The sequence below is a fragment of the Magallana gigas genome, chromosome 6, assembly GCF_963853765.1.
Source record: "Magallana gigas chromosome 6, xbMagGiga1.1, whole genome shotgun sequence".
NCBI lineage: Eukaryota > Metazoa > Mollusca > Bivalvia > Ostreida > Ostreidae > Magallana > Magallana gigas.
This window is the reverse complement of record NC_088858.1, coordinates 1,342,344-1,357,657: the sequence shown is the minus strand read 5'-3', so window position 1 is coordinate 1,357,657 and position 15,314 is coordinate 1,342,344. Positions and strand designations below refer to the sequence as shown.

General features: G+C 33.1%; 1 protein-coding gene across 3 annotated transcripts in view; it reads left to right on the top strand.

Moving 5' to 3' along the window:
- LOC105334155 (uncharacterized) overlaps nt 1-15,314 on the top strand; it is a 36,349-nt gene continuing 21,035 nt past the window's right edge. Inside the window, exons 1-11 of one of the 3 annotated variants that reach the window (XM_066086984.1) lie at nt 1-175; nt 2,827-2,889; nt 3,195-3,298; nt 7,170-7,286; nt 8,902-9,123; nt 9,544-9,976; nt 12,339-12,376; nt 12,698-13,161; nt 13,752-13,906; nt 13,998-14,050; nt 14,634-14,714. In XM_066086984.1, the coding sequence (XP_065943056.1) occupies nt 2,873-2,889; nt 3,195-3,298; nt 7,170-7,286; nt 8,902-9,123; nt 9,544-9,976; nt 12,339-12,376; nt 12,698-13,161; nt 13,752-13,906; nt 13,998-14,050; nt 14,634-14,714 (1,684 nt within the window). In that variant the 5' untranslated portion in view covers nt 1-175; nt 2,827-2,872. Of the gene's footprint in view, nt 176-209; nt 363-1,719; nt 1,868-2,826; nt 2,890-3,194; nt 3,299-7,169; nt 7,287-8,901; nt 9,124-9,543; nt 9,977-12,338; nt 12,377-12,697; nt 13,162-13,751; nt 13,907-13,997; nt 14,051-14,633; nt 14,715-15,314 lie in introns of those variants that run through there. The other 2 variants (XM_066086985.1, XM_066086986.1) reach the window with 2 other exon arrangements.

Genomic DNA, 15,314 nt, shown 5'->3' with positions numbered 1-15,314 from the left:
CAAGAAATGTGAAAATTTAATGATTTCGTATGTTTTCAAAAAAAATTCCTTTCAACTTTCGGTTTCGATATATTGGTACCACCAATGCCAACGTTTGCTACAAGTTGAATGGGTATCCATTCACAACTGATCGGATGTATATAGACTTGTTTGATGCGACCGTTAATAACGTCGGGTATGTAGGTAGTTTACAAGATTAGATAAGTAAAATATTGAGATGATGAAAACCACACGAGGATAGAAGGTAACTTTAAAGTTTTACGTCTTTAGTGCTGCGAACTGGAACTATAGATATAGAATGTTCTATCGTAAAAATGACAGATGTCTTGCCTACGGACCCGGTTTAACGTAGCTTGGGCACGGTAAGATTATTCTTTCTAAAATGAAACCTATGGTGGCATATTATATCCGTCCCCTACATGCAAGGTAAATTATGTCAACCTGCTATTCTCTTTTGAGAAATGGACAGGCATAGCCTACATCCACTTCTCTTCTATTCTAGGTCACCTAGACGTTTGTGAATACTTTGCTTTACGACAAAGTGGGGAATCAAACGGCTTGCGTGACCTAGGCTACTGCTCTTTGCATGTATTGTGTAAAAGAAGTCCGGGACATATGTCACGAACATACATGTCTTGCGATGTCCCAATTTCCTATTTCGCGTCTAACCTTTAATCAGATATCAAAAAGCATCTAAATTTTTGTCGATTGTATTATTTCTGATTCATAATAAGTTTAAAATCGCCAATTTTCCCTCGCCAAAAGTATAAAAACGTTTTTCGATTTCCGGTTTTTGTTTTGCCTTTGCAAATACATAAAATAAACATATGATGTTTTTTATTGTAGTTGTTTCTTTATTATTTGTTATAGTATTAAAATCTTAATTTTTATCACCTTTCAACCTCAAAAGCAGTTATTTACTCTTTTCCCTGCGGGACATTTCAGTTTACGTTATAACGGAAAAGATACAGTACAACTGAAAACCCAGTAAAGTTACATACAGGAATTCCAAAAAAAATCATATTTATCAATTATTTCAATTATGTCGACATGCACGATAATTATGATGACATGCAGGTTACAAATCTGTTTAGATAATCTGATTTTTATATGGGTAAAATGACTTACTTTTAGTGGCATATTTTTGCCCCTTTCATGCAATATAAATTATGTCAACAAGCAAGATGATACTGCATATATGCAAGATGAGTACATGTATGTTCACATGCAAATTAAAAATCAATTTACGGAATCTGATTTTTATATGAGTAATATTACTTACTTTTGCCCGTATCTTACATCATAGATGCAAGATGCAACAAAAGTATGACAACATGCGACTTTCTTTATGTCAACATGAGAATTCATTATGTTAACATACATGATAAGTTGTATTTTGACACGAATATCTTGCATGTTAACATAATTATCTCGAATGTTAGCATAAAAAACTTGCATGTTAAGTAAGTCGCTTGTCTTCATAATTAACTCGTATGTTGACATAAATAAGTGCATGTTGACATTATTATGTTGCATGTTGACACAATTATCTTGCATCTGTGATGTCAGATACAGGCGTTATTCAGTAATTTTTAAAACTACATAAAAATCAGATTTATTTTCGAATATTTGTAACGTGGTTATCAAAATAGTTATTTTGCATGTATACATTAATTGTCTTGCATGTTTACACAAAGAAGTAGAATTTTAGATAATTCATCTTTCATGTAGGGGGAAATATGCCACCAAACTAACTAATGCCGGACTCTGACATCATAGATGCAAGATGCAATTCAATGCCACCTTGTCACTGGCATTATTATCCGGCACAGTGTTACAAACATCCAGATGTCTACCCTTTAAAGTGGTACACGCTACATGTATTCTCACTTGCATAAGTATTCGGACTGGTAATACTCCATGAGGCGTTTTCACTGGCAAGAGTTTTATTGAACATATCAGTTCCACGGTTTGGTCACTGCACCAAATGTAATTGAATGGGAGAAATAATAACAAACCAGACCGGGATTTGAACCCGGCAACTCTGAATTATTAGTCAGGTTCTCTTCCGAGCTATCTAGCGACGATGTTTGAATCCGTCTGCATGACGGTCACACTGCATTGCTATTTTCCTTGTCTAATCAACACATCATCTTGTTTGGTATTTATTTTGCACATGATCTACAAGAATATATCAATCAAACCACTTTAAATTAGTGTTATTCATTTGATCAATCGCAACTTCTCGGGCCTTTCCGAGAGAGCTCGGAAAAATTAACATCTTAAATGTATTACATAGGCGTCCATGGCAACTCCCCTTTTCATAAAACTTGTTATAAACACAACACCTTTTACGATCTGTTTAGATGTAAGTTAGACTTCATCAAAATAAATAATATACCCTAAAATATACCACAGAAGTGACTTATAATGTTGTCTAGCCGATCTTTATTTTAATGGGAAGCGACTCCATTTTGTATAAAATTTTATTATGCGGTAATGTTAATACATGGAGGTGTTTTTCCAAGCTCTGTCGGAAATTTATTGACACCAGTATTGTCCGGTATGAGATATCAAATTCACAAGTAAACTGATGTTGATATAATGAATGTCTTTTTCATGGTTAAAAAGATTTTCAAAATATCTAACCTGTTCTTTTGTATTATATTCAATATAAAAAGCTAGTGTGGTTCAAATCAAATGACAATCACAACTTCTCAGGCATCTAGAGACATATTAATACCAAAATCTTTACCACTGTTTATATTATAAGATACTGCATGTCAATATATACATTTACATGGTTATATAACTCATCTCTGACAGGTGCCCCTATCCATCCTTCACCTGATTTCACGAAGACTACTTGAAAATGGACAATAAGCAAAGGTAAGTGATAAGCGAGTACCAAGTAACGTTTAAATTTTAAAAAAATGTCTATGATTACAATTCAAATTAAATTTTTAAAATTTCATGATTCTAAAATTTCATGATTTGTTACAAAGTGCCATTTGCGATCGATGATGTTAATTTTATGATAAAGGAAAATGCTTTAATTTGACAAATAAACTTTTTAAAAATAACAGCATTCATGAAAAGTTACATTTCATAAAAAATGGTTAATCACAAACCAGGTGAGATTAAAACCATTGTGTAAATTTCCCAATTCACAAGTATATGTAAAACCATTTCAGAACAAGCACAATCAATGTTAAAGCTGAAGGGGGCTCTCTGGCAGCAGGGAAACACACAGTGACCATAGACCAGCCACAGGAAATGCAGCTACCGGAAGTCACAAGTGAGAGTAGATATGTAAACTTAAGGAGGCTGGATGGTAAAAAAATTAACATTAGAATTTTATCCACTGAATAATATATTCTCCAAAACCAAAAAAAACCCCAAACTTTATATGAATAAACGACCTTGACATAGAGTCAAAGACCTTTTCAAAATCAATTCGGATCAGCTTTCCTGGAATTCCATATACTGTGGAATCATTTTTATTCGTGGGGTCAATGTTCATGGGTAGTAGGGCTTGGTATTGGGGGGAAATTTTGTATTGCGATATATTTCGATATTTTCAAATGTATCGCGATATGTATTGCAATATTTTTTCCATCGAAATTTGAATTTTTGTTTAATGTTAATAGACTGTAATTGATAGATTTATATACATAATTCATTTACACTATAATCTATACTACTATATTAAAATAATAGACTCGAATTTTTTTTAGCTTTAATACCGTTAAATCGGAAGAGTACTGTCTTTTGTTTTATATATTTTAAACATCATTGGTACTTGAAGATTACCAATTTGTTATTATTTTTTCTCAATCAGGCTTCTTTAATTAATAATCAACGAAAATCCCTCGAAAAATTCCGGAAATCATCTGAATTTTTTGGATTTTATAATCTTGTGCATGCGCATTACATTCACGCTAAATCACTAGAGGCTCTTTATTATTTTATGTTTCCACAATATCATATTAGCATGGATAAACTTGGAAACGATAAAACAAATGAGTGTTAATTTTCATTGGAAATTGTTTTATGTTCATCAAAGAAAATACAGGAGATAACTTTAAGACAAATCCCGAGAGTTTTGAATGTTAACAAGATGTGTAAAAAACGTTGTTGAAATATGTTGGATTCTGCAATTTTAGGTTTAAACTTTTCGAGGAAATGTATTTACAGCTTCAAAATGGTTTTTTTGATCAATTTGACTGTTATATTCAATGCAACTTAATTTTCTCCAAAATCGTTTTGGAGCGATTCAGCAATTTTCTGCTACATTACGGGTATATGGGAGGCATTTCATCGTCGGAACCCACGGGTTTTCTATCCGTTACACTGCAGTGTAACGGATAGAAAACCCGTGGGTTCCGACGATGGAGGCATTTTGACTGTGATGAAGGCATTTCCTGAGACACAGTTAGATTATTCCAACTCAACAGAGTGTAGTGAAATTAATAGCATTATTGTAGGCTTGAAGTTTCGTTATGCAAATGTCAACAATATACTGTGTTTCGATGTATATATTTTGTAAATGCCCGATATCACATGCAATGTCAACCCGTGCACGCACGGGTAAAAGTCTAGTACTATATAAAATAAAAGACAAAACATTGTTGATGTTAATATTGATAAACTGTTTAAATACAAAAAAAACTTTGAAACATTAGATGATTTATCATCCAGGAAACCCAAATAGTCAGTTAATTAGGTACATTTGGTACAATGCAAATTAGGCAGTTAGGCGTTAAAATGAATTTGATTTTACAGTTACTATTAATAAGAAATGAATGTTTAGACTGATTGTATGAACGTGCATGGAGAAACAATTACAACTACAACAGAGCCTACTTCAAATTATTTATTAAGAACATCAGCATGTCAACATGTTTTGGCGTTAGGGAGATTTTGTAGCAGTCACAATATCAAAAACCTCCGACTTTCTTTTCGAGTTTGGAACTATTACAAATGCATCAGCCATTTTAATTCAAATTAGAATTTTGGAATCCTGAGCCCGTAACAAAATTCTGAGCCCGATCAATTAACCTGGTATACTGGTATTAAAAAATGTATCGCGATACGAAATTTTTTGTCCACGTACCGCAATACACCGGAATACCAGTATTATTGCGCAGCCCTAATGGGTAGCCATCATTTTTAGCTCACCTGAGCTGAAAGCTCAAGTGAGCTATTCTGATCACATTTTGTCGGTCGTCCGTCTGTCTGTCCGTCTGTCCGTCTGTCTGTAAACTTTTCACATTTTCAACATCTTCTCAAGAACCACTTGGCCAATTTCAACCAAACTTGGCACAAAGCATCCGTATCCTAAGGGGATTCAAAGTTGTGAAAAATAAGGACCACGCCTTTTTGCAAAGGGAGATAATTAGGAATTTATGAAAATTTTCGAGAAATTTTCAAAAATCTTCTCATGAACCATTAGACCAGGAAAGCTGAAACTTGTGTGGAAGCATCCCCAGGTAGTGTAAATACAAAATTGTGAAAATCATGACCCCCAGGGGTAGGGTGTGGCCACAATGGGAGGCCGAAGTTTAACATATGAATATATAGAGTATATCTTTTAAAAATCTTCTTCTCAGAAACTAATCGGCCATGAAAGCTGACACTTGTGTGGAAGCATCCTCAGATAATGTAGATTCAAGGTTGTGAAAATCATGACCCCCGGGGGTAGGGTGGGGCCACAATGGGGGGTCGAAGTTTAACATATGAATATATAGAGTAAATCTTTAAAAATCTTCTTCTCAGAAACTAATCAGCCAGGAAAGCTGAAACTTGTGTGAGAGCATCATGAGGTAGTGTAGATTCAAGGTTGTGAATATCATGATCCCCGGGGGTAGGGTGGGGCCACAATGGGGGATCGAAGTTTTACATAGGAATATATAGAGTAAATCTTTAAAACTCTTCTTCTCAAAAACTAATCAACCAGGAAAGCTAAAACTTGTATGAAAGCATCCACAGGTAGTGTAGATACAAAGTATGTATTATGTATTATTGTATATTGTCCAGATAGTTTGTATTATGACTCCATCAAGCTGATTTTATCATACCTATTGTTTCTCAGGTGAGCGATGTGGGCCATGGGCCTCTTGTTTTGGTTCTTGGGGACGTAATTTCGTTGGTAGTAAGTCTGGGATAATTTTCATAAATATGAAATAAATGCTTGTATACTTTCTTGGGGATGTAAATTCGTTGGCAAGCCTTACCCACAAAAACCACGAACATTGGTCCCCCACGAACAATGATGATTTCACAGTATATATCTGTGTAGGACATAATCCTTAAAATTAAATTATTTATCCATAACCATATTATTAAGTAAAGAAAAACTTGTGACAGTTAGCATATTTTCTCATATCTTAAAATCAAATCACTTTTTTGGGGAGTTGATTTTAATCAACTCTCCTATGCAGTAACTCTGGCAAACCGAAAGTGAAACAGTGTTTGGACCTAAGCACAAATCATCACCGCTGACAAGACTAAGTTCTTGAAAATAATATGTTATGTATGCTGAAGCATTGTTTTTCAAAGAAACTTATCTACTATATAAACACTTTGAAAATAGTCAAATTTAATAAACTACGAACAGTTTAGATATTTTTGTAGTCTCACGTATTCCCACGCCAGAGTTAATATAGTCTCGTTCAACCAGACGCTCGGCTGTCTCCGTAAATCTGCGACAAGCAGAGAGGGGGTTCTCTTGCTTGTCGGATATTAACGGAAACAACCGAGCGTTTAGTTAAACGAGACTAGAGTTCGATATCAAAAGTGCTTGGATCCATACAATTTTTACAATTGTTTCAATAACTAATACATACAAGTAGTTGAAATCTCTCTTTAAATATTACACAACATAATTTATTTGGGGTTTCTCGAAATTCTTGTCGGAAAAGTCTAAAAATTCATATTATAAAAAGTGCGTAATTCAAATACAAACTAGAAACTAATTGCCGTGCAAGATTAATTGATTTTAAAATAAATGGTAATCAAAAACATCAACTCCCGTCAGTACTTTGATCTAGAGAAGATTACCGGTAAAAATATAGTCTAGAAATGGTCAGTAGATGAACAGCTGTAGAACTGTCAGTCATGTGTCAGAGGCCTAAAACCTAATATTGACCTCTCTCTTTGTGTTTCAGTGTCGGGGGATTACAGTGAGCACCCTTCTCCCATCAGTGTCACCGTAGAGTCCTCAGGTGCCAACGTCACTGTGGCCGACCAAACTGCAACTATCATCAACGTACGATCCCCAGAAGGTACAATTGAACTTCTGATGATCCACATCTATCGTTTAGTTAAGTTACATTACTGGGTTCAACTTTTGCATTTGATGTTGATGCTGTAGTTCAAGAAACTTTTTTAGTTTTTGTGAATGGGTTTACCTTGTGTTGTGAATGGGTGTAGTTTGCGACCCCTCTTTTGGGAGTTGATTTTAATCAACTCTCCTATGCAGTCACTCTGGCAAACAAAAAGTGAAACAGTGTTTGGACCTAAGCGCAAATCATCACCGCCTACAAGTCTTAGTTCTTAAATATAATAGAAAAATTCGATGTAATGTATGCTGAAGCATTGTTTTTCAAGGAAACTTATCTATAAACACTTTGAAAATAGTTAGATTTTATATGATACCAACAATTTAGATATTTATGAAGTCTTATGTATTCCTACGCCAGAGTTTAATATAGTCTCGTTCAACCAAAAGCTCGACAGTTTCCGTAAATCTCCGACAAACAGAGAGGCTCTCTTGCTTGTCGGAGATTAACGGAGATGGCCGAGCGTCTGGTTGAACGAGACTAGACTTCAATATCAATAGTGTTTGGATCGATACAATTTTTAGAATTGTATCGATTACTAATTAATACATAAATTGAAATCTATCTCCAAATATTAATTACACAACATGATTCATATGGGGTTTCTCGAAATTCCTGTCTGAAAAGTCTAATTAAAAATCATATTATAATAAGTGCGTAATTTAAATACAGACTAGAAACTAATTGCCACGCAAGATAAATTGATTTTAAAATAAATGATAATCGATAAAATCAACTCCCGTCAGTACTTCAGTACTTTGATATCCATTTCAGACTTCTCTAAAACTTATGATGCTTTTTTGTAGACATTGATTTGCTGTTTTTTGTTTACAGAGATATGTATTTGTTAAATTCTAGTTAATTGTGTTTTATCAAAATATATTTTTTTGCTACACTTGAAGACATTAAATTTTTGTTTGTTTGTTTGTTTTTTTTTAGTTGACTCGGGAATCAGTTACGCCTTTTGCATGAGTTGATCAGATTTAATTAGAATTTTAGTGCTTGGATCAAAAAAAATTTCAATGATTTGAAGTTTTCTACTAATGTTACATATTCCAAGGTAAATTCTTCTCAAATGTTGGGCATTTTCGCAAATTAATTAAAGTGATACTGTATATTCTTTTTTTCATATGTTTAACACCTGTGTACTGAAATAAATGTAAATATATACTTGAGTATTTATATTTTGCAGTAGCTTTGAAATCATAATATGGAAAATCTATATTTAAAACCTGTAAACTCTTTAAATTAAATCTAAGAAAATCATTGTTTTGAATTGATCAGACGAGCTTCAAGAGTTATCTCAGTTTTTTTAATAGCCCCTAGGTTCCTAATACAAGGATACATATTACTTTATAAAGCAAATTGTACTGCACATTTAAGGGCTTTAATTATAGGTTATATCATATATTATGTATATCATATTATATGTTATTGAAGATGGCTCAGAAGTATATGATTATGTTTTTATTTCAAATCACAAATTCCAATTATTTCAGCCTGATATTTTCACTAGGGTTTTGAGAAGTAATTTTCTTTTTTGTCTTATCCTTCTCAGAGGCCCAAAGTTCAACCACTGACAGCCTCCTCCCGACAGACGAGAGTTCCCTCCCTCCCCCTGTTAGTGTGACAGGGGAAACATCATCAGGAGACACAAATCTTCACTTCTTTGTCCATGAGCAAGGGAAATACATTCAGATAGGGCAGTGTTGTGTGATTGTAGAGATGCATGTCAACGACCAAACAATGGAGAGACTCAAAGCCCAGGGCACCTTAGAAGGTCAGTGTCCTCCCAGTTTACCCTTTCCATCACTTTTAACAATTCTTACTGATTGAAAATACACTTACCTGTCAAAGTATTACATACCTTTGAAATTGATATAAGGGAAAAACTCCAATACTTTTTCATTCACACATCATTTTCTTTTAAACCCCCCAAAATTGACAAGAATGAAAGCAGATTTCTTTTGGAGATTTATAAATGGATGCTTGCCTAAAACAAATTTTGGGAGTTGATTTTAAAATCCACCTCTCAATGTTATTACTCTCAGTGATAGTGGAGTGGACCTGTGAACTCATTAGATTAATGAATCTGGACTAATATAATGTATCTGACACACCTTTGTCTAAGAAACAAAGCACTAATTCTTTTGGCCTTTAGGCTAATATTCAATAGTAACAAGTTTTCGTTTTCTTTAAGTTGAGTTACAGATTGGCGCCTCTCTGGTGACAGTGAAGTGGAGAGGCAATGAGATCGATGAGACAGAACTGAGGACCAAAATTAAAGTCCAGCTAACGTCCTCACTGACAGCAAGACTCCTTAACCTTGAGAGAGCGATCCCCCAAGATATGATGGCCAATCAGTGTGACAAGTGTCAGCAACTTGTGACCTTTCTCCTGAATGAATTCAGGGGTTATCTAACTGACATTTCACTTGGATGCATTCAACTTACATTGTTCTTTAGCAACAGAGAAGACTTTCAGAGAGGCAGATCTTCCGAGGCGCTCGCTAAAATCCAGAAGTTCCTTGATGGCCTACTGTTGACAGACAGAGTGAATGAAGGATTCAGAGTGACAGTCTTGGAGGAAGATGATGAAGTAGGCGACACAATGGATACCACATTCTATAGCAGGTTATGAATTGGTCATATACAGATTACTCCACTTATATTGAAATCCCTTATTTTGAAATTCCACTTATTTTGAAATAGAAATAAATCCCCAGTTCTAGCCTCTCATATTCTTTGCATTAAATTAACAGTTAAAATGAAATCGGCTATTTTGAAATATCGCTTATATTGTCACTGATCGGTCCCAGAGGTAATAATGAGTTGTGTTCATAACGGTTATATTGAAGTACTGTCGTCATGGTTGGTGACAGTAATTATGCCAGACTAACTGGTTGATATACAAAGGTATGAAATTCTCACCACATATGTTTTTATACTTCTTTTACAAATAGAATTTATTAGGGCCCCGCAAGGATTTGCAGGTGCCCTATAGTGATCACTCTGTCTGTCCATCTGTCTGTCCGTCTGTCACGCTTCCGTCCACAAATTTTCAATTTTTTTTCTAATAACTTTTTTTAATGGTTGCCCAATCAAGTTCAAATTTGGTATGGTTGTTCAGTAGGCAGAAATACATATTTTGATGCTAAGTTTGGTTCTCTATGTCTTTTGGTTTGGAGCTGGGGTGGTGGGGTAGATTCCTTAACTATGCACAAGAATGAATGGGTAAAGAGAGATAACAGCTGACAATGTTACCATTGTATACTTGGAAGGCTGTGCAATATTTGTCCTTTGGGATTGATTAACCTTCCACAGGAAGAAAATCGTAAGCTTTATCTTTATCTGTCACATTGAGATTTATAATTACTGCACTGCCTTTGTCTGCAAATGAACTTTGTTTTGAATTTTGAATTATGTGTAGTATTGTGTACATTCTTTGAAATATGGATTTAAATATAATATTCATACTTTATTTTTGTTAAAATACCGTACACAATGATTTATGATAATTTTATTGAATTCTAAAATCAAGATATATACTAAGATATCCTTTTTCACTATTTTATTTTTTAATTATTTATTTTATTTTTTTCTGCCTTAATGCTGTTAATTTTAACAGGTAATCAGATAATAACCCCATTCTGTAATTTCTGAAAAAAAAATCTTATTGTAAATTTAGAAGAAAAGAATGAGAGAGCAGAACAATTTATCCCCTGGGATTAATTATCTTGCCTGCTACAGAAAATTTAGAGGTTTATCTCTATCTGTCATATGAAGATTAATGAACACCTTTGTCTGCAACTGATGTTTGTTTTGAAATTGAGGTCAACCCTGGGTGATACAATGTATTTGCATTCACTGAAGGCTTGCATTTTATAAAACACCTGTTTAAATCTTTTTTAAATACACATTTAATTTAGTTTTTTTTATAAGACATGAGGTTATCCCTTTTATGCAGATACAAGGTTACTATTTAGAGTTTTTGGACAATCGGGAATTATCTTGAAATTTTAAAAATACAGTTGTTACTTATAATTTTCATATTTTTTGTTTTAAATGTAATCAAATTAAACTCTCATTCCATGAGCTGCACCCTTATATCCAACTTGTGTGTTTTATCCCCTCACTAAGGCTCAAGAAAAAACACTTAAATTGTTGGATGAAAATCATATCCAACTACAAATCATGAGATCCTATATATTGCAGTTCTTTACATCTTATGCCAGGCATTTATTTTTCATCATTGTTAATATAAATAGGATGGAATTCAAAGTTTTTTTTTCACTTCTCTATATTAATTGTCGTAGCGGGGCCCTTCCCGACTGGTCAGTTTTCTAGTTCACAGTTGAATTCTTTGTTTTTACGTATACGGACATATTGAGGCTATATGTAATAAATACATGGAAACCCCACAGAAAAGATAAACCGTATATTTGGAAAATATTTATGAATAATTAGGAACGAATTAAGCCTTAATTCAAAATAGCTAAGGATTTTGAGATTAACCGTAGTACGCTTACGATGATAAACAAGCAGTGTTTAGCAGTGATTGAAGTGTTTGAGTCTGATGATTTTTCTTTCAAACGTAAAAAAAAATGCGATCGGACATTTTGATGAGGTTAAAGATTGTAAAAATGAAACTTACAAACTTACTAATATTTAAATTAAACTTTTAAGTACTAATATTCTTTGTAATCTGTTTACAGTAATAGATAAACGATGACCAAATAATTTGTTTGGGTTTGTTTTTCTATATTTTAGATCAAGATTGAACTTTTTTAAAATGGCTGCTTCACGTCAGTCGATTTCGCTGTTGTTGAATTATGGATATATCGAAATAATTTGCATGGCTCCCTGAAGTTCAATATATCCGGAGTAGGCTGTAATCCCAATTTGATATTTTTGTGCAGATGTATATTAAGCTTGTTAATTACACGTATACTATTAGTATATGCAGTTTATTTATTATAATTGATGTATATTGTAGAGAGCAGGAAAAAACAAATTTTCCTGAGAATTTAGCTGGTAAGTTATGTGGATTGTTTATTATTAACCATTTGATTTACTACTGTAGATTCCTAATTAAATGTGAGGAATTAATATCAGCATAAAATTGCAAGAAGCACCTCTCGCAGATTTTTAGATTTTGCTTTTATTTTCTGAGCATTGAGAACTCTAAGAGGTTAGTAGGATAAAAGTTGCTCATTCACAATATTATATACTGGCAATTTGATAAAAAAAAAATAGCGGGATTGCGGAATGAAGCACTCGCATTAGATAAGGAATCTAAATTCAGTATGTTCAAACCTTTACTTTGTACATTCTTGTTGCACTTTTAATATGAAGAGCCTAGCAATTTGGCTAGTGGTCATTCTGGAGAGATGTTGACACAGGACCAGTTTACCCGCCAGATTAGTCTGCAGGTTAAGCAGACCATTACAGAGGAGCTGGATCTATTCCGCCAGGAGCAGGCCCAGATTTTACGTGATGCCATGAAAGACGTGCTGCCAGAAATGGAGCAGAGAATTATTAAGAATATTTCTACTAAACTTGAGGCTGGGAAAGAAACAGTACCACCTGAACCAGATACTCTTAGTGGGTCTGGACAAAGTTCTGATGAATCAAAATTGCAAGTAAGACGTTCAATGTATATGCCAATATCTTCAGAATTCTTCTATGAAGAACCATTCATTCCAGATAGAAAACAAACCTCTCGAGCTTTAACAATAAAGCCAATTGAGGGAAAAAAGCGTAGAAGAAGAATACCATTTGAACATTACTTTTACAGTGCATCAAAAGGGTCACATTCAGTAAGTTATTATGTTTTCATTTTGTGTTTATACATGTTTTAGATAGACTGAAATAGTGTGAAAGAATAAAAGATTAAGATGAGAATTTTTTAAATTGAAACAATAAACTGTTACTTCCAGAAAAAATTTTAAATGAAAATTTTCAGAGTTTATGTTCATGTAACAATAAGGGTTTGGAGAAGTAAAACACACTACATGTACAATTGATACAAAATTGTGCTATTTTCCTTGTCAATCATAGATAGTCATCCAAGCTGACAATTCATCATATTCACTGCAAAAATTTGTAATCACTAAATTTTCTCATATAAGGCTTTTATATATTTTGGCTGTTATCTTTTAATAGTAAAATTGAAAAAAGAAATACATTGATAACCAATTATTACATTCATACATGTTCAAAAATTTAATTTTTTAATAAACAAAATAACAAATCTAAGATGACATCTATTTTAAGTATTCAGTATTTCCAAACAGATGCAACATCCTTTGTTTTTCAGACAAACTCCCCAAATTTTATAGATTTTATGATGAAAAGATATAGTATTTGCATTGCATGAGTTGTTTAGTATTACATCTATTTTTTTAAGGAATTCAGTGAAAATCTTTCTGGTGATGAAGAAATAAGTGATTTAGTGAGCTTTGTACAGTCCAAAGTGAAGAAACCTCACCCAGAGGCCAAGGTCAAACAAAGGTCACAGCCTCTAGACTTTTCACACTTGTTCAACGCAATTCATGAAAGGAGGTACCGAGATGATTCTGAAAATAGAATTACAATGAATTTGTCAGAACAACCTCAATCAGACAACTTATTAAAATTTATGGGTTTTTTTTAGAACTGAAAACAGAATGGAGAGGTGTAAAGTATATGTGGAACCTGAAATGTATGGTATGATCATATTTTAATGTCTATATCTCAAATCTCAAATACATGTATATTTAATTACAAATTAAAAAAAAAATGAAGTAAAGGGTATTACACAGAAATAAGGGTTAATAATAATAAACGTGCGGGGGGGGGGGGGGGGGTTGAGGCACATGTTTTGGTAATTTTACTATGTATATTTTAGAAACTTGATTTTTATACTAGGACAAAAGATTGAAAATTTTATATAAGATGTCAAACTAGAAAATCTCCCATGAGATGTGATGTGGTGTGATGGAATTTTTTATAATATTATTATCATGGAATATCAGTCATTGCATTTAGTTTCAAAGAAGAGACAAATAACTATAGAAAATATCAATTTTCTCATCAAATTTTGATACTTACCATCTTATTATAAAAAATCATAATGATGATGGAATGTAAAGACATTAAACAAAATTGTGAATTGAATGATAGTGGAATATCAGTCGTCTAATAAATATGTCAATATTAACAAATGAATATCAAACATCATAAAAATGACCATACTACATTAGTTATAACATCAGCAGATCAAATATGACTTAAATATATTTGTTCCTAGAGCTTCACAGATATTTGAAAACAATCTTGGGAGAGGACTCAATGAAGGTTGTACAACAGGCCTCATCAATGGCTGACAGAGGTTAGAGAGAATTGTTAAGCATTTTATTAGTTATGATATTATTATGAGCATCACAAAATAATTTTGTTATGAGGGAAAGAAGAAACTGTGGGCAAATTTATTAATCAAACATAGGTAATCACAGATTACAAAGCTCACCGAGACGAGACATCACCCTTCTGAGACTTCACCTTATGAGATTACCTTTATCATAATATGTTTTACGCTGCGACCGTTAGGGCGAGCGCAGCATATGATCAAATAATTAATTATGATAAATCAATAAAAATAAAAGTATCAACGTAACGTAAATGAATTTGAATGCAAAATAAAATATAAACATGCCTATTTTTTCTAGTAAATTTTCATTATTCATAATTTATAAGATTGTTTATTTAATTAAATAGAATTTATCTCAGATACAGTGTTGTTGAATAATAACATTTTTACCATAATGTTTATTGCAGTTTCTTTTCTTGCAGCAGACATTTTTCTTAAACTTACATAGAAAACATTGACTTATCAAAGAGCCCCCCCCCCCCCCCCGTTTAAAAAAAATATAATTTACGTATAAAAAAAATTTGCTGATCATATAAGAAAAACGGTTTTGGACCCCCCCCC